The sequence below is a fragment of the Acinonyx jubatus genome, chromosome E1 (genome assembly GCF_027475565.1).
Source record: "Acinonyx jubatus isolate Ajub_Pintada_27869175 chromosome E1, VMU_Ajub_asm_v1.0, whole genome shotgun sequence".
Classification (NCBI taxonomy): domain Eukaryota; kingdom Metazoa; phylum Chordata; class Mammalia; order Carnivora; family Felidae; genus Acinonyx; species Acinonyx jubatus.
In genome coordinates, this window is record NC_069397.1 from 13,086,661 (window position 1) to 13,106,129 (window position 19,469).

General features: G+C 51.0%; 1 protein-coding gene across 12 annotated transcripts in view; it reads left to right on the top strand.

Moving 5' to 3' along the window:
* The window catches only part of TRPV1 (transient receptor potential cation channel subfamily V member 1), a 41,894-nt gene that overhangs the window by 5,306 nt on the left and 17,119 nt on the right, over positions 1 to 19,469 (top strand). Inside the window, exons 1-9 of one of the 12 annotated variants that reach the window (XM_053211893.1) lie at positions 310 to 440; positions 8,641 to 8,717; positions 12,469 to 12,873; positions 13,678 to 13,844; positions 13,922 to 14,074; positions 14,555 to 14,695; positions 14,843 to 15,141; positions 15,721 to 15,900; positions 17,894 to 18,052. In XM_053211893.1, coding sequence (XP_053067868.1) covers positions 12,587 to 12,873; positions 13,678 to 13,844; positions 13,922 to 14,074; positions 14,555 to 14,695; positions 14,843 to 15,141; positions 15,721 to 15,900; positions 17,894 to 18,052 — 1,386 coding nt within the window. In that variant the 5' untranslated portion in view covers positions 310 to 440; positions 8,641 to 8,717; positions 12,469 to 12,586. Of the gene's footprint in view, positions 1 to 309; positions 441 to 1,587; positions 1,681 to 3,869; positions 3,996 to 7,394; positions 12,874 to 13,677; positions 13,845 to 13,921; positions 14,075 to 14,554; positions 14,696 to 14,842; positions 15,142 to 15,720; positions 15,901 to 17,893; positions 18,053 to 19,469 lie in introns of those variants that run through there. The other 11 variants (XM_053211894.1, XM_053211892.1, XM_027034701.2 and 8 more) reach the window with 11 other exon arrangements.

Consider the following 19,469-nt stretch of genomic DNA (forward strand, 5'->3'; position numbering starts at 1 on the left):
CCGGTCAGCAGGCTCATCTATGACTCACCTGTAGACAAAGAGAAAATAAATATGGACTTTAGGCACCAAAAAGTCTGGTGACTGTGTGCTCAAAGTAAGAAAAGAAGACCCCCCGCTCCCAATCCAGCTTTTGGATTGTTTTTAAAAGGACATGAAACCCAGGCTTGGGTCACATGCACTGTTAGAAAAGTCCTTCCCTAGTGGATTGTGCCATGTGACCCTGAGGTCCCTTTCTCACTCTTGTTCTCCCTTGGCCACAGCTGGTTATAGCTGAGGCAGGGGGTCGCCCAGGGCAGTAAAGCAGACTGGCTGAGATGAAGATGCAGGGATCCATGCTGCCTTCTCGCCATGCACTTCCCCTCCAAGGACAGCCTGCTGCACTGGAGCTGCTCTAGATCCTTAACACAACTGGTTTGAAGGCACAGAACAGGGAAGGAAAGGTGGGTGGCATGACCAGCAAGGGGATCGGATGCTATGTGGCCCCACCATTCAAGCACATTGTTCCCAATAGTCTGACCAGGCAGGACCCTTTTTCGGGGGTGTGTCTGGGCAGCAGTGTATTTTTCTCCTGCACATTCTTGGGAGGTCTTCCAAGGGAAGGGATGCAGCTGGGCATGCTCCTGTCAGAGAGGATGGTCAGTTTAATCAGAGAGAACCCCTTATCCTGCAGGCCCTAGATTTTCTTTCTCTTGGTGTCGGCCTTGCTGGCCTACCATGTGTTTCTGGCCTGCAGAAACATCCCACTGGAGTCAGCAACCATGTGGGGGTCCCAGAGCATCTTAAACCTTTCTGTAGTTGGTAGGGATGACCATGGAATGGCTCCAAGAAAAGGCTGTCATTCCTGCATCTAGTTCCAGACTCCTAAGAATGATCCCAAGGCTCAGGCAGGCCTGACTCTGAGACTCCTAGGCAACTATGAGTTTGGGAAGTGGCCATGTTGTTTCTTTGTAAAGGTCACTTTATGAATTATGTGGTTGTCTGAGCTCTTAGATTAATCTGCCTTGCCATGCTGATTGGATTTCAGGTACTAAAGCTCATTCTTTCAGAGCTTTGTCCCTGTAATAAGACACACCTCTCTGCTTTGGGAACACTGTAAATTATGGCATAGCTGTAGGGCTTGGTTTGGCAGGTTGGACATAAGGATCATTTGTAGGTTGTTCTGCAGAAAACCCCACCTGCTCCGTGATTGTACCAGGACAAGTAGCTGAAGATCACTCGGGAAAGTCATGTGAGTTTTCTCTCAGCCAAGATGAGTTGACACCATTATTCTGGAGCCCCTATGGAAGGCCTGTGAGAGAGGTCACCTTGGGATAGGCCGAAGGATAACAGATAGCCTCTCCATCAGGAGGAGTTGGCCCTCTGACTCCTGGGAGGCAGCCTGTCTTGTATTCTCAGGGTGCTATGGATGGAGCCTGTAAATGTAAGATTAGGAACTGGATGCAAGGCCAGGTAGCCCAGACCAGTGCCCAGTGCGGTGCCAGAACTCTCTGTTCCCTTTCCACATGTCCACTCTATCTCTGAGGGCTGAGCCTTGCGCAGTCCAAGCTTGCCAGCTAAAAGCTCTGTTACTGTTTTTATTGCACAGGCCAGTGGGGTTGAGCACAGCTTCCAGGGCCTCATTTCTTCAGCCTGAAATCATAAACCACTCACTGCTTTTGCCATCATTCCCTGGAGGTACCAGTAAGTGTTTGATACCAGTGTGATCCTCAGATGAGGAACTGGCCTTTAGGACAGTTTGCCCATATCCTGATCTTACGAGCAGGTGGTAGACTTGCACTTTCTCCCCAGATTTGCTTTGGCCAGCAAAATGTGACCAGAAGTGTTCTACTTCTAAGCAGAGGTCCTTAGGAGCCAGTGTGTGATTTTCCACACTCTGTTCCCTTTGCCAGGAGTGACTGGTGGTGTCCCAGAGAATGGAGGCTCTGTCAGCCTGCGTTCCATGTTAGGGCACTATGGTGTAGAACCCTCACCAACAAATGTGCAACATGAAATGTGACTGAGAAATAAACCTTTGATGTTTGAAGCCACTGAGATTTGGGGTTGTTGCCACAGCATAACTTAGTTTATCCTGACCACTACAACCACAGTAGAGACTGTGTCTAAGAAGCCTCAGCTGCACCCAGCACAGACCCAGACATTTATTGAGCACCCACTAGGAGCTGGGTGTTCTGTCAGGACAGGGCTAAATTGCCAACACTAGGACAGATTAACACATGTGTGCAGAAGAAGGAACAATTCATTCTTTATGTAAGTGACATTAAGCTAAACCTGGGAGAGTTTCAGTCCATCAATACCAACAGCAGTTAACATTTTTTGAGCTATGTAGTAGGAGCTAATCTATACTTGTTTGGACCTATTTGATCTATATGGTGACCCTAGAAGGTGGGTGCTATTATCTTCATTTCTCAGATGAAGAAACTGAGACACAAGTTAAGTAACCTACCTAAGATCAGAACTCTAAGATTCAACCCCAGAGCCCATTTTCTTTAGCATTCAGGCTGAGAGAGCAGGTCTAGTCACATGAAAGTGACCGGCATGAGCAGGGTGTGATGAACTGTCTGGTGTAACTTGGTCACAGGGCTTATGAAAGGGTGTGATAGAACTTATGGCTGGACGTGTTGACCAAACTGTGAAGGGTCCTAGATGCCAGACTGAGGGGTTTAGACTTTCTCCTGTGGGCAGCAGAGTGGAGGACAGACTTCATGAGCTTTAGGAGTGTAACTGTCCGCCATGGGGACTTTAGAGTGGAGAATGGGTGTTACGGGAGGTGGGGGCCCAATTGGAGGGGCCTAGAAAACAGCTTGTGAGAGACGGTAGGCCTGAACCAACGTGGGGGCAGAGCCTGCCACACATACCCTTCTTTTGGCCCTTGACTATGACTAGATGCATATAATGTTTATGTGGCTTTCATGTTCTTTATTCTTCTCAACTGACTGAAAGCTGCTTGAGGGCAGGCTTCCCCTTAGGTGTTCTCTGTCCTGCCCTTCTCCTTAATCTTGGGCTGATGCCCATGTTTGAATGTCCTTCTCCTGGGGAAGAACACAATACCTTGTCCAAGGCCCAGCTCAGATGCTATCTTCCTGCTGCACAGTCTCCCTGGAAGCATATCTGTGACTGGATTATAATTGCAGCTGGCATCTGGGACCCAACTCAGTGTTTGTTGTTGGCATCACCTGTTGGCTCCTGGCTTGTGCCTGTTACAGCATGCCCCACCCAGTAAAGCGTCCGAGAGAGCCTAGCAGTTTTTCCTCATGTGTCCTGGCCTTCTTGAGGTCAGAGACCATCTTATTCATCCTACTCACTTGCTGTGGTTTGCTAGTGCTTGGTGGGGCTTCAGGGTAGAGGGTGGTTTGCACTTGACCTCTCAGCCACGATTCGATGGACAGATAGCCCATCTTTGAAATGGAGAGATTCTGGGTTTAGAGATGTTCACTGTGTGACTCATGAAACATTAAGCAAATCTTGGTTTTTTTTTTTCATTAAAAAACAATTAGTCACAACCTCGAGCTAATGGCCGGAGATAGCTCAACAATCAGCAGATGCGGTTCTCTTCTGAAATAATGATGATGAGAACAATAACCCCTCATGCTTGCCTAGAGCTTTATCAGCTCACAGAGACCATTGATTCACATCCAGTATTCTTATTAATCCCCAGAAAAGCCTCATAAAGCAGGCAGGGCGGGTGCCTTCACCCGTTTTGGGGATAAGGACCCAGAGCTTCAGCTATCAGCCCAAATTTATGGAGCGGGTGTCTGCTGGGCCCGTCTGGGTCTCCTCTCCTGCCTCTATTCTCCGCCCATGCTCCTGACCCTCCAATCTCTTCTCTCTCTTGTTGCCAGTACCCGCCCTGGGTCCCAGCTCTGCAGAGAGGGGCTCAGCTGTTGGGTGCTGAGTGGATGCCTCATCCCTCCCCAGCTTAGATGGTCAGCTCCATCCACTTCTGGAGTGCGCTGTCCCCTCTCACAGAGCCCTGCCCTCCATGGGAACTGACTCAGGTGGGTACCTGGTGACACTAATGCACAGACCAAATGCAGAAAGGAAAGTAGTTTTCTTCTAAGTCTGCTGTTTGCCATTTGTATCCGGGATCCCTGAAGCCATTTAAAATCTGGGAAGCAAGACACAAAAGTCAGGAAGTTAAAAATCCACACAAGATTTAGAAATCCCAAGATAAGACCGGTAGAGTTGGCACTGTCCTCGGGTGGGTTACAGGTACTCGCGGTGGTGCTTTAACCACCTTCTCTGGGGCCAGAACTAGCTCTGCTTATTCCTACTTGGGTCCTCCCAGAAATGAGGGGCTGACGGTTCCTGATTTGGGCAATCAGGCTTTTATTAGCACACGACAGTTTGCTGGTTTCTAGCTGTACCAGAAAGTTTGGCTTCAAATCCATGAGGGACTCAGATGAATGAAGAAAATAAATGAGGATCCCATTGCCAGGGTCAAGGGCTGAGTTTAAGTCAATGTGCCCCCCTGGTGGTGACGCTAAAGAACTGCAGCCATTGATGACCTGGGGCCCAGCCCACTTGGCCCACCCACGTGCTGGTGTGGCCCCTAGCACTTTGCTGCACTGCCTCTTGTTCCCATCAGACCTGAGCTTGGAGTACGCGCCCCCTCCCATAATTCATCACTGAAATGTGATCTACTTACAAAGAGTTTTAATGGATACATCATTACATAGATTCAAGAACACCTTGTTGGCAAAATACCACCCAGAAAACCAGGCTGATGGCAGCAGTGCTCAACCCTAAGGTCTTGTGTCTGCTGCCATTTCTTGAGTTTTAGTAGAACCACTCAGTGCAGGTTTGGCTCAGATAAAACCATGCCAATAAATGTATATGTTGTGCTCCTTTGGGCAAGTTGTGGAGCTAGGTAGGCTTAGAGAAGGAGAATTGAGGGTGCAAGAGCCCTGTCACTCTGGAGCCATTAAAATCTGCCAAATAAGACACAAACCTCAGAGCAGTTAAAGCTCAATACAAGCTTTAGGAAGCTTCAGACAAGACTAGTAATGGTTGTCACTGTCCTTGGGCAGGTAACATAGCCTGTCTATACTTCATTTCCTCATCCATAAAATGGGGGACAAAATCAGACTCTCCTCATGAAACTTTGTGAGAGTCTGATGAGCTAATGCATAAAGTGCTTATCCCAGAACCTGGCACACTGCATGGTCTTAATAAACATCCACTGCTATTATCGTTGTCTTTGTGATCACATGCACTGGTTGCTGCAGGAAGGTGCGGGTCTAGATTTCTGTAGGGGTTTAGAGGTGAGCACTTTGGCTGGGCCCTTGGTGGAGAGGCTTTTTGCAAGAGGTGGAGTTGAATGATAGAGCCTCAGCATCCAAAGGTCCCACCTGCCACCTGGGCCTTAAAAGACAGGTTAAGTCGATGCATAGTGCAAGCACGTTGGGTAGAAAGAGGGCAGGGGAAGGGGGTGGAGGCAGGCACAGTTAGTATGGCTTGGGAGGAGATGTGTCCAGGTAACAGAAGGGGCTGGGCCACAGTGGGAGTGGAGACTGGGGTTGTCGGCTCAGGGTACCAAGCCGAGGGGTAGGGCCTTATTCTGTAAGGGGGTGCAGTCAGGAGGATATTCTAGGTCTGGGGATTGGGAGGTCATGAGTCAGGGTGCTGGGCACTTCTGGTGCCTCAGGTGAGAGGAAGTAGCTGCCAGCCGCAGAGAGGGATCCATATGAGCCACAGAAACGTAGCCTGGACAGAAACAGAGAAGGAGAGGCTGGAGATGACAAAGTATGTCAGACTTTGACATAAGAAAGTTGGTGCCTTAGGGGCGCCTGGGTGGCTCAGTCGGTTAAGCGTCCGAGTTCAGCTTAGGTCATGATCTTGCGGTTTGTGAGTACAAGCCCCACGATGGGCTCTGTGCTGACAGCTCGGAGCCTGGAGCCTGCTTTGGATTCTGTGTTTCCTTCTCTCTCTTCCCCTCCCCCACTTGTATGCTGTCTCTCTCTATCAAAAATAAATAAATGTAAAAAAAAATTTTTTTTAAATGTTGGTGTCTGATAGGCAGTAACGTTGAGGGGAGGGAGTGTGGAGGGCAGAGGGGTTCATCTTGGGACACGCTGATAGGAAGGGGTTTGTAGCTCAGGGGAAAGGGTGGGGCTGGACCCCTGGATGAGGGAGTCCCTGGCTTGGGCATGTCAGATGGGTCCTTGGAGGAGTGGGGGTCTCAGAAAAGGGTAGGAGGAGATAAGGGTCCTTTTCCTGTATATTGAGGAAAAGCTGTCAGGGAAGGAGGAGAAGGGCCAGGATTTCCCTGCAGCCCTCGCAGCGTGCATGGTGCCATGTAGACTCTGGGAGATGTTGTCAGTGCCCAATGGCTGTGTTACAAAGGGGACACATTTAGTGACATGTGTTGTCCTCACTGGAGGCAGAAATCACCTTGGAAGCTAAGGGGACACCTCTGGTAGAGAAGTATAACCCTCCCCTTTCTTGGACGTTGCCCTGGGCTGGCCAGTTCTCTCAGTGCCTTTCTCAGATGTCTCCCACCCATGCCCCAGGGCTGCTGTGGCTGAGATCCAGACCCGGCCCAGCCAGTGTGTGAGCCAGAGGCTGTCCCTAACACAGCATCAGCATGTCGCTCTCCACACCGAGGTGTTCTCTGCAGCACCTCTGGCCCACACACATGGTTAGAAGGAACAGTGACCCTAGAGAACTTGTAGGTTGAGGGGTCACTGCTGGTGAGTTTTTAAAATATGTGTAACAGATGGTTATGCATGATTAAGAATGAATTCCATGGTCCAGCAATCCCACTTCTGGGTATATGCCCAAAAGAATTGAAAGCTGTGACTCAAAGAGATATTTGTACACCCATGTTCAGAGCAATATTCCACAGGCAAAAGTTGGAAGTAACCCAAGTGTCCATTGACTGATGAAGGGCTAAACAAATCATGGTCTACACATGCAATGGCATATCGTACAACCTTATAAAGGGAGGAAATCCTGTAGTATGCTACAAGATGGATGAATCTTGAGGACATTATGCTAAGTGAAACAAGCCAGTCACAAAAAGATAAATACTGCACGAATCCACTTCCATGATGGTCTTAGAATAATCAAATTCATAGAGACAGAATGTAGACTGGTTGCCAGAGGCTGGGGGAAGGGAGGAATGGGGAATTGGTGTTTAATGGGTATAGGGTTTCAGTTTCACAAGATGAAAACAGTTCCGGAGATGGATGGTGGTGACATTATAAATGTACTTAATGCTCTTGAATTGTACACTGAAAACTGGTTGAAATGGTATTTTTTTCATGTTATAGGTATTTTACCAAAATTTCTCAAAAAAGGACGAATTCCAAGGTTCATTTAAACATTTTTTTTAACGTTTATTTTTATTTTTGAGACAGAGAGAGACAGAGCATGAACGGGGGAGGGGCAGAGAGAGAGAGGGAGACCCAGAATCGGAAGCAGGCTCCAGGCTCTGAGCTATCAGCCCAGAGCCCGACACGGGGCTCGAACCCACGAACTGTGAGATCATGACCTGAGCCAAAGTCAGACATTTAGCCAACTGAGCCACCCAGGCGCCCAGCACAGATTTCTCATATGTAAAATGAGTATGCCCAGGGTTGTTGTGTGGCATGGGAGAGTGGGTTTGTGCAGCTTCTCTGTAAACTGTAAAATGTCGTGCAGAGTCCACGAAGTGTCTGCACTTCAGTGTCTTGACTCAGGGGTCAACGTTGTGAGCTACTCCAAGGAGGGCTAGATGGGACTTTTCTGGCACATAGCTGCTCATTTCAGGCCATGTAGGGCCCCCGGCTTTTTGGAGTCCTATAGGGTTCCTACGGGCAGCTGCTGCCAGGATGGGTTCTGCAGGGCATTTCAGGTTGCAGACTGTATACATGCTCAGAAGGACTTTGCAGCCTTTCTCAGCCATGTTCCAGGAGGGAATTATTCCTTACAGTATTGGCTTTCCTCCTATGCTTTTACAATCATACTAAGAGAAATAAGAAAATAGACACGGAAATAATTTTCTGTGTTTTGTGGTTCCATGAGGAATCCCAGTTGAGTAAGGCTGGGACCTGGCAGACCCAGAAGCCTCCACAATCCTTCACGAGGCTTCCACAGAGAATGAGAGGCCCAAGAGAGGCAGGCATTTGTCCAAGGTTGCACAGAGTTGGCAAAGCCGTCATTCAAAACCAGGTTCCTGAATGTCAGGCCATGACTGTGTGATGGGTGATGTGACCCTTTACATTCCTTCCACATTTTCAAACTGGAGCAGTTTCATGATGCTGGGTTTTACTTCTCTGGTTGTTGAGTTTTTTCCCCAGACCACCCTATCTGTAAGAGTGATGGATTTGAGAGGCCTGAGCAGTGGCCTCCTTTTTCTTGAGAGCTGAAGTCACAGCTCTGGCTGGCTCTGGGCTGTGTGTGGCTAAGTGCACTGCGGCCCTGGCATGGTGGGAGGAGGGGCAGCAGCTAAGTGGTTTCTGAAAAAGGGAAAAAATGATGGGAAAAGCTCTGGGATCCTCTGGGAATCAGAACCACGGCAACAGCAGCTGCTGCCATTGCTGGAAACATTTTCCTTGAGTGCCAGAGTGTACCCACAGCCCATCCCTGCCAGCGCTGAGTGACCACGGCCCAGGGAGGGGCCACGGACCCTCACAGAGGCAACTCTTCTCCCCACACCAGTCCAGCTCTCCCTTCAAGTAACGAAGTCTTGGAGCTCGCCGGCACCTGCTGTGTCCGGGGTGCGCTGCATCTAGCTGGTGAGTCCTTTCTGTTGTTTGCTGGCCGGTGCCGATGCTAGCTTTTAGAATGGCACAGGGAGCTGTCAAAAACTGAGCCCTGCCTCTGTCCGCTTGGGTGACTATGAGCAGTTCAACTAGCCTCTCAGCACCTTAGTTACCCCATCTGAAAACGGGATAATAGCAGTGGCTGCCTCAAAGGTCATGGTGACGCTGAAGTGAAGCTATAGCTGTGGTGCACTTAGCCTGGTTAATCGTAAACACTTGACAAGTGACTGTGGAGGTTGCCATTGTCATTGTGTCTGAGTTGCATCAGGGTCATCCTGGACCCTCCTCCTGGAGCAAAGAGGCCAGTGGTTTGTGGCCGGAGGTTTCGCCACATAGCTCCATCCAGGCTGAAGGGTGCTGGGTGGGGTGGCAGGAGTCCTGGGTTCTCACCCAGGCTCCACTCGCTCTCTGTTTTAGATAGGGTTCCTGTGGCTCTTCATCCATAGGCGGGGTAGCCCCTGGATCTCCGTCCCTCTTTAGGAAATGCTCAGGTAGGAATTTCCCTTTAGGAATGATCAGGGGTGGATCCTGGACCAGTTCCCAAGAGCCTGTAGGGAAGCTGGAGGCAGACAGGTGCTTTGAGCAGAGAGGGAGCAGGAGAGCTGCACCCCGGGATGTGTCAGCTGGATTAGGGAGAAAAAGGGGGCTTCGCCCAGGTGGTGGGCAGTTTCCTTCCTGGCGCTGGAGTTGAGAAAGATCCAGAGGCCAAACCAAGTTTTGCTGAGCAGGGTCATTTTTTTCAGGACAGTCCTTTAGTCTCCATTGGTGGGTTTGTGAATCTTGCCTAAACCAGAACCGCCATCTCCATCAGACACCCCAAGTCATAGTTGGAAATTTCCCCCATCATCGTAGGACATTCAACTGTGATAGGTACCTTGCCACGGGGCTCATGTGCTAGACACACCCGGGCCTGGCAGTGGCAGACTATCTTGTAGTCTGCAGCCCAGAGCAAATGGCCTCTCAGTCCCTGTCCTGCCCTCTGCTCTGGAAGAAGCTTAGTTTCCAGTAGGGAATCAAGTGTGAGGCATGCAGTGCAGATTTGGGGTTTGTTGACTGACCGAATGATGGTACTGTGTGGGCTGCTTCATGTTTATTGGGTTTGGTTAGATTTGGACCAGTCAGAGGGAGAGGCAAAAGGTGACACTGTGGAATGATTTGTGGGGGCCCCTGCTAATGGGTGCTCTGGTTGGGATATTAAGAACTGTGAGTCAGGCATCAGGTTTATTCTTGGTTTTGTGGCCAGTCCTACCAAGGGGAGATGCCCTGCGAGAGTCAGGCCCTGGCAGATGGCCTGGTTCGTACTTGTACTTCATTTTGGCCTTTGAGCTTCCTGGGATGCTTGTTTGAGCAGGAAGGTGCTACAGGTTGGGGCTTCTGAGCAGAAGGGGGTTGTCCCTGCCTGCCTGGCCCCAGGGCTAGGGGACTTTGGGCTGATCAGTTCCTCACCCTGGTGTGAGGTCCGGGGCTGAGTTTAATGGCTGAGAAGACCCCTGTGGTGGAGTGCTAGAGATACTCTGCAGTCAGGCTTCTGGGTATCAAATCCAGGTTCCACCTCGTCCTAACTGTGGCCTCCAGCAACCACTGTGCCTGAGTTTCCTCATCTGTCAAATATTTACCTCTTGGAGATGTGAGAATGAAGTGAGCACATGTGAAGTGTTAGAATGGTACCCATCCTTGCACAGTACATGCTCAAGCACGTCAGTTACTTTCGTTCTTACTAGCCTCCTGTGCCTTTTAATGGTAGCAGGCTCCACATAGTATGAACATAATAAGACATTCTCTTCCGAAAGCGCAGATGAGTGTTGGTGTTTATGCTTCTGAAGCTTCTCATGGCTTCCTACCATCCACACAATAAAGTCCAAATCCTGTTCCTTGACGTTCAAGGACAACAGCCATCTGGTTCTGCCCTGCTGCCTGTCCTCCAGGCCCACTGGCTTCCTCTTCACCAGCTACTTTGGGATCCCCATCCTCTCCCCTGGCCCCAGATCAACCCTCCTCTCCTTCTAGGCCCAGATCCTCTGTCACCTTCTCCATGAAGCCTTCTTCAGGACCCTGGCCCCTCCTGTGATACCCTGCCCCAGCCAGTGCCTGGTTACTGTCTCAGATGGGGCCGAGTCCTCTCTGTGCCCCCAGCACAGGCCTGGGTACCCAGTAGGATTCAGTAGGTGGCTGTTGAGTGATGGGATGAACAAATGGGTGAGTGGTTGGAAGGAAGATTCCCTGTGGCCAGGAACACTTCCTGCTGCAGGGTTTCCATCTGAGGGATAACCCAGAGAAAGACTCGAGCCCCCCTGAGAGCAACAGCAGGCAGGATGGAAAACGGGCCGGCAGTCAGCTGTCTGTCTTCTTCGCAGGGTGCAGAGTGGTGAGGCTGCCTCATTTATTTTTCCCCCAAGGACCTGGGCATCAGATAATAGCTGGTCTATTGCCGAGGCCCAGCTGTGTGCTCTGAGTGTTCACTGCCTAACTTGCACTTGAAAATGCAGGTTGTGAGCAGCTTCCCATTTCTTGACTGGCTATTTTTTGGAATCCAACCACTGCTGGAACATGAATCTCACTAACTTTCTTTGGAAATGGGAACAAGAAGGGTCTATATCTGATCTCTTTCATGTCCCCGACAGTGACCACAGCTTTATTTCATAGAGAGGGGGATCAGGCAAGTGCCCTGCTCAGGAAGAGGTCATAGGATGTGGGGGAGATAAAGCAGTGCCAGATAGAAATTGCTAGACTACATAATGGATGGTGCTAACAGGGCCATGAAGGATGATGGACAACCAACTGGGCCACTCTGGATGGGGAGGGAGCATGGCCAGTGCAGAGCCTGGGGGTGTGGAGGAGGCAGCATTAGTGTTGGACCCCAAAGGGAGGTGGCCTCTGAAAAGTGATAGGATTTGGGCATGAAGAGGAGAAGGAAAATGCCCCCCAAGTGGAGACACTGCAGAGGCAAAGGCCTCTGAGATGTGGAACAGCCCTGGGTACCAGGGAGTGGGGATGGCCTGCTGGATGGAGGGAGGAGTGGGACAGAAGGTTAGGAAGGGGGTGGAAGACACTATCAAAACAAGTTCACGGCCATATATGCTAGTGCTAGCTGCCAGCTGAACACCACATGTTCAGGCCTGGAAGGCCTGCACCAGCCTCTAATCTCTTAAAGTTTAAAAATTCAGGGATGCTTGAAATTTCACAAAAATGACAAAAAAGTGCAAGAAGTCCCCACCAACTCAATAGTTGCAGCTGCCAGGTCGAAGAGCAAAAGCAGGCAAGCACGTGGCTGGTGACGGGGACACGTGGCACAAGAAGGCCTGTGCAGCATGGGGTGTGAGCATGTCAGTCTCTGCCGCTCACCCTGTTCACAGAGACACAGCCTGTTCTGCTCTTTGAGGCTGAGCCATTCTCATCACCGAGTCCCTCCCTCAATGCCCAGCCATTGACAGCCACTCCCATTGTTTCCTTTATTCTGATCTTGGAGGGAGGCAGAGCAGTAGTTATGATCCCACTTTGCAGATGAGGCAACTGAGGCCCAGAGAGAGCAATCCATTCATGTCTTTCAGAGCCTTATGGCTTCAAGCTGGGGGACACATCCACTCTTGAGCCCAATGCCCATGGGGTTGCTAGGCCTGCTCACCCCTGGGGCCTCTGAGGTAGGAGGTATAGCACCCCTAGAAGCTTTAGTTCTGGGGCGCTAGGGCCAGCAGCTGTTGGATCTCTGGGGTGTCCTGCTTCACAGGGGCTTTTGCAAGGAGGGCAGATGGGGGCTAGAGTTGTGGAGTCCTCAAGCTGGGCACACACCTGATCTTGGTGGCTGCCTGCAGGCTGCCTCTCAGGCCACAACGGATCTGACAAGGATGAAGAAATGGGGGAGCTCAGACTCAGGGGAGTCTGAGGAGCCACCCCAAGAGGACTCCTGCTCAGACCCCCTGGATGGAGACCCTAACTCCAGGCCAGCTCCAGCCAAACCCCACATCTTCCCCACGGCCAAGAGCCGCAGTCGGCTTTTTGGGAAATGCGACTCGGAGGAAGCTTCTCCAATGGACTGCTCTTACGAGGAAGGCCAGCTAGCCTCCTGCCCAGCCATCACCGTCAGCCCTGTTGTCATCATCCAGAAGCATGAGGATGGCCTCACCTGTGACAGGTAAGCTGCATCTGGAGCCTGAGCCCCTCCCCACCAGGAGCCCAACTGGCTCTGCCAGCTGAGGCCCCAGCTATGGAGATACCATGTGTTCCTCTAGCTTATGGGCTGAAGGTCATAGAGCCAGGGAACTGGAGAGGCTTCACAAATCATCTGGTCCAGCATCTGCACTCCTAGGAGCCTCAGGACACATGGTCATGGATGCTGGCCTATCTGCTGATCTTAGCTGCAGGCCGATCTCTAGGTTTCCAGGCCTCAAATGCTCACCAGCCCCAAACACTTAGACTCTAAGTTGAAAACCTCAGGACCAGGATGCTTTTTAGAGAGTGCAGAACAGTTCCAGTGACAAGCCCAAGGGCCCTCTCGCTTCCTCCAAGGCAGGTGAGGGAGGTACATGGGCCGGCTGACCTCCAGGCCAGTGTGAAGACACTTTTTCACTTAACAGGAACCGTCCAAACTGCTGCAACTCCCCGCCTCCAGCCCCCTCCGGGCTACTGCCCCCAGAGCCCCAGCTCCTGAGTAGGCAGAGAAGTGAGTGGCTTGGGTGTTGGAGGAAGCAGTGGCAGCAAAGACTTTCTAGATGGTGCCTACAGGCAGGGTGGGGACAGAGTGTGGACACATGCACCCCATCGTTCCCTGTTACATCAGTTTCCTGGACGGTCATCTAGACTGAGGGATGGGTTTTATATCATGTTTTTTCACCTTTTGGTTTACCCTGGGATTTAGTCATGCTCCCTGACAAGCTCTGGAGGCCCCAGGGCTGAAGGGAAATCAGAGCAGGAGATGAAGGTGTTTTCTGGCCTGCAGGCAGTCTTCCCAGGACTCTGCTCCTGCTGGGTCTGAGAAGAACCTCAAGCTGTATGATCGCAGGAAGATCTTTGAAGCCGTCGCTCAGAATAACTGTGAGGAGCTGCAGAGTCTGCTGCTCTTCCTGCAGAAGAGCCAGAAGCACCTCATGGACAGCGAGTTCAAAGGTGGCCCCTGCAGGTCCAGGCTCCTGGGTCGGGCCCCAGCTGTCATGCGCTGCTCTGACCCTCACTTTGTCTTGCAGACCCAGAGACCGGGAAGACCTGTCTGCTGAAAGCCATGCTCAACCTGCACGATGGGCAGAATGATACTATTCCCCTGCTCCTGGAGATTGCCCGGCAGACGGACAGCCTGAAGGAGTTTGTCAACGCCAGTTACACAGACAGCTACTACAAGGGTGAGGAGGGGGACGGGGTTTGGCATGACTCTGTGCACAAGCACAGCTGGAGCCAGGTGGCATGCCTGGGCAAGCCTCTGAGCTTCGTACTCCCTGTACCAGCCAGTGCGTTGGCATCTCTTGGTCCTGGGGGGGTCCTTGCCTCCCCCACCTGCTGGACTTGTTTTCTCCTGGTGCTGAGAGTCCCATCCTCCCCTCTGTGGACTCGGTGTTCTTTGCTTCCAGAAGCCATGGCTACTCTCCCTGCTACTGTTCCTTGACCTTGGGCAGTTTTGACTATTCCAGGTCATGGTCTGGTGTTCCCTGGGGGTCTCTACTTCTGCCTCAGGGACTCTCTAGGCCCCCTTTGGGCATTCTGGCCTGCTCCCCTCTTGTATGGGGGAGTCATCTGGCATTTTCTGCCCAGATCTTCCCCCTGCACCTATCTAAGCACCCCCACAGGACTGTGAGTACAAAGCCAACAGCACACACCCTCCACAGGCCAGACAGCCCTGCACATTGCCATTGAGAGGCGGAACATGGCACTAGTGACCCTCCTAGTGGAGAACGGGGCAGACGTCCAGGCTGCAGCCAACGGGGACTTCTTTAAGAAAACCAAAGGGCGGCCCGGCTTCTACTTTGGTAGGGAGACCATGGGGTAGACCCCTGGATTTTTGACAATTGCCAAGGGGAGGTTTCGGGTGGAGAGAGAGGGATTTGGAGGCCGGGTGGTCCAGGGACCAAGCCAATCTATTCCTGAGGCCCATCATATGCCTGTGTTGGCCACAGGTGAGCTGCCCCTCTCCTTGGCTGCATGTACCAACCAGCTGGGCATCGTGAAGTTCCTGCTGCAGAACTCTTGGCAGCCAGCAGACATCAGTGCCCGGGACTCGGTGGGCAACACAGTGCTGCATGCGCTGGTGGAGGTGGCCGACAACACAGCCGACAACACTAAGTTTGTGACGAGCATGTACAATGAGATTCTGATCCTGGGGGCCAAGCTCCACCCTACACTGAAGCTGGAGGAGCTCACCAACAAGAAGGGGCTGACGCCACTGGCTCTGGCTGCCAGGAGTGGGAAGATTGGGGTAGGGGGAAGGCTTCGGGCCTGGGCAGGGAGTGTGACTTTAGATGGTGGTGTTGGGGGGACGGTCTGCCTTGCTGCATGCCTGGCATCACCATCACGCAGAGCCCTGCTACTGTGACACTAGCCTGTAGGGGTAGGGCAGGGGGCTGTTAGAGGAAGCCAGAGGAATTGTAAGATGCTGGGCAGAAGCCAGCATCGCACCTGACTGTTTCTCATTTCTACCTGTGAGCATCACTAGCCAGACACAGAGTAGGGGGGACGGGGGGTGCTAGGGCCTGGGGATAGGAGTGTGTTGAGCCAAGGGTGAAACTGATGTGATCAAGTGTGATCAGCCAGGTGTGATCAGGCAATGGGTCTGATGTGGCCGCAGCTGGGGTCTGAGGCAGTGGGCGGGTTGATCTTGATGGTGGTTGGGAGGCTGCTGGATGGAGGCGAGGACTCTCCTAGGGCTTGGGTAGAGTCTCCAACTGAGCTAGGAAGCAGACTTATTCCTGAGGCAGAGTTGGTAGCCTGGTGGAGATGCATCTTGTGGTTGGGGCTCCAGGATGGTCTCTAACAGGCTCTCGTATCCCCATGGCAGGTCTTGGCCTATATTCTTCAGAGGGAGATCCAGGAGCCCGAGTGCAGGCACCTGTCCAGGAAGTTCACCGAGTGGGCCTACGGGCCTGTGCACTCCTCACTCTACGACCTGTCCTGCGTCGACACTTGCGAGAAGAACTCGGTGCTAGAAGTGATCGCCTACAGCAGCAGTGACACCCCCGTGAGTGGGCCGGGGTGGGACTCAGCCAGGGTGGGCTTCTTGTCTCACTGCACCCCCCAGCCTCCACCCCAGCCCCTCGATCCAGCTCTGCCTGTCTTCTCATCACTGAAAACCTGCTGTGTGGGGTCTAGGCCCAGAAGCTTTATCTCCCCATTTGTTCCCACTGAATGTTTTCCTTCATCATACAATGTACAATGATATTCCCATAAAAGCGTAAATATTTCAGATATACACAGACAAAAACAACCTTCTTTTTATACCATATAAAAACATGTAGCTTTATTTTGTTTATATAAATGGGATCAAACTATGCAAAATGTAAAACAACCAGTTTTTTTACTTACTGGTGTGTCTTGTAGACAGTTTTATATCAGCGTAGGTATGGATCTGCTTCATTAAAAAAAACCCACGCAGTGTTCTGTAGGAGGTCTGGGGATAAATGTCCATTGGAGGACATTTGAGTTATATCCAGTTTTCCGCTCTTTCAGTACTGCGAGCCACTTAGCATGGGTTTGAGAATGTTTCTAGGATGCCTGGAAATGGAATTGCTAAATCAAAAAGTATGTATGTTTTAGCATTTTAATAGCTACAGCCAAGTTGTCCTCCACAGACTCCATCAGTGCATTTGCCCCCACCAGTGGGAAAATCTGCCCATGCCCTTGCCACCCTGGATATTATCAGTCTTTTCTCAAAAACCGGTTTAAGTTCTTGGGGCCTGAAATGCTATCTTATTGATGTCTTAATTCTCATTTTCTTGGCTAATATGAGGTGAATAATTTTCTCATGTATTTACCTGGCCATTCATATTTCCTTGGTAGATTTCCTATTCATTGTCCTTGGCCATCTCTTCCACTGAACTGTTTGCCCCATTCCTCTTTGTTTCTAGGTTCTCTTAGTATGGAGTGAATCCATCCTTTGTCTATTGCATATATTGCAAATATTTTATTTTTTCGTCTCCCTCTTGTCTTCTAACTTCAGTCAATGCATCGTTTGCTTATGAAAGGTTTTTAGTTTGAGAGCCAAATTAGTCTTTTTTTTTTATAACTTCTGTGACTTTTATCTTGCTTTGTAAGTCCTTTTCCACTATAAGGTTATACAATATCCTTCAATATTTTTGTTTAGCTCCTTTGTAGGTATTTTACGTTTGTCTCTTTAATTTGTCTAGAATTTATTTTTGTGTAGGGGTGAGGTAGGCATCTTACTTAATTATTTTGTTTCCACATGAGGGTCCCAGGGCCACTAAATGAAAAGCCTGTCCTACCCCCACTGCTTTGAAAGGCTGCTTTCCCTGTCTGTTCTTTCTAAGGTATACCTGCCCCCGAGGCAGCCCCAGGGGCTAGGCTGGAGTTTGTGCTGGTGAGGAGGCTACCATAGTATCTTACAGGGCAGAGGCTGCGTTTACAGGGGCAAAGTCCAGGGGGGGGAGAGAAGTCTAGACTGCTTTGCTGTGCCCTGCCAGCCTTCACCTGGGTTGCCATGCTGGATCAGGGCGTTGGATTCCAGAATCCTGAATGGAGTGTCCCCAGAGGGCTGGCCCATGTAGGAAACGGCTTCAAAAAGGCTGAGGTGTTTGGCCTAGAGAGGAGAGGGCTCTGGGGCCACGCTGCCATTTTCATGTCTTGGAAGGCTCTCTCAGGCAGAAATGCAATACTGGGGTCCCTGAGTGCAGAACTGGGACAACTGGTGGAAAGCAGAGAAGTAAGACCAACTTTACTCCAGAGAATTGATCTTCCTGACAGTTAGAATTTCTCCCCAGGCTGCTCGAGGCAGCGAGGAGCTTCCCATCCCAAAGGCACTGAAGAAAACATTGAACCGGGACCTTACTGGGGGAGCTAGAGCTTGGGCTGGGGGTTGGGTTGATGACCTGCAAAAGAGGATGATTTTGGCTTGTCCATCTTAGGAATATACTGGAACTTCAACAGAGATCTCTTGGATATGAGATTTTGTCATTCCTGGCTGGGGAGTGAGCCTCACCTCTCTCTGCTCCCCTTAGAATCGCCACGACATGCTTTTGGTGGAACCGCTGAACCGACTCCTGCAGGACAAGTGGGACAGATTTGTCAAGCGCATCTTCTACTTCAACTTCTTCGTCTACTGCTTGTATATGATCATCTTCACCACAGCAGCCTACTACAGGCCTGTGGATGGCTTGGTGCGGCCTGAGGCTCGGGGACTGGGGAGAGGGATGGGCATTTCTAGAAGACCCCCAAGACCCAGGCCCAGGCCAGGCCCTGGACTCCTTCCCAGCTCACTGGAGACATGGAAGGATCACCCAGAGCTCCTCATGTCCCTGTACACAGCCCTCCATGTCTCAGGTTGTCCTGGCAACACTCCCTCCCCCTTCTCAGTCCCTCCTGTGGTCTCCTGTTCTGTGAGGCTGAGTGTGTGGTCTACGAGGTCCCTGATGGCTGAGGAGGGGCAACAGGTTAGAAAAGATGCAGGAACTAGGGCTCTAGAAGCAGCTCTTCCCTCGGTTGGCTGTCTGTAGGGTCATGAGCTGGCGTGAGCCCTGAGCCTATTGCCATCCCACTGGCCTGCCCACTTTTGTTCATTCACTCGCTCATTGTTTGTTCCCTGGACATCTACTTTTGATCATTTCTTCTGTGCTAGGCCCTGGGCCATCCATCAAATCGGCTTGAGACCAGACTTCTTCCTCTACCAAGACCCATGGACTCCTTTGAGTTACTAAACTGAATCCTTTCCATTCAATACCCAAGCACTTAATTTGCTGCCTTTGTTTCCAGGGCGTCTTGCTTATTAAATGTGATTTAAAACCCCACTTCCTAGTTAGGTGAAACCTGACTTCTATCCACCTAGTAAGGCCATTTAACGATTTCATTTTATGAGAAAAGAGAAATGTGCTAATAAGACAAGCTAGTGAGACAGTGTTTATCAAACATCAATGGCAAGCAGAAAGGAAACCCACCCCAGGAATGTATCTGAGACACAAGGATGACACACATGTGTGTGGGACATCTCACCTCCCACCATCCAGGGGAAACCTCAACAGTCATGGGACACCAGGGGTTCACCATGGGCTGTGGGAGCAGCAGGAAACATATGGCATTAGCGTCTGTAAGAGTGTCTCCACCTATGCCATCTACCTCCTCCCATAGGTGCTCCTGGCTGGACAGTGTCTGGGAAGGAGCACAGCACTGTAAGGATGCTCTGCTTGGCACCTAAAAGATGCCACTTTGGGAATCAGCTCCCACAGAAGGGCCTCCTTGCAGGTGTCCCCAGTAATGCACTGTCTTTAATGATGCCTCTCTCCTGATGGAGGCTGGGCCTCTTGGGCAGCCCAGCTCTTTTTTTTTTTAATGTTTATTTATTTTTGACATAAAGTGAGCGTGTGAGTGGGGAAGGGGCAGAGAGAGAAGGAGACAGAGGATCTGAAGCAGACTCTGTGCTGACAGCAGAGAGCTGGATGTGGGGCTTGAACTCATGAACCGTGATGTCATGACCTGAGCCAAAGTCGGACACTTAACCAACTGAGCCACCCACACGCCCCCAGGGGTGGGCTCTTGATCACAGGGCTTGGTAAATGCTTGTTGAGTGAATGAATGAGTGAA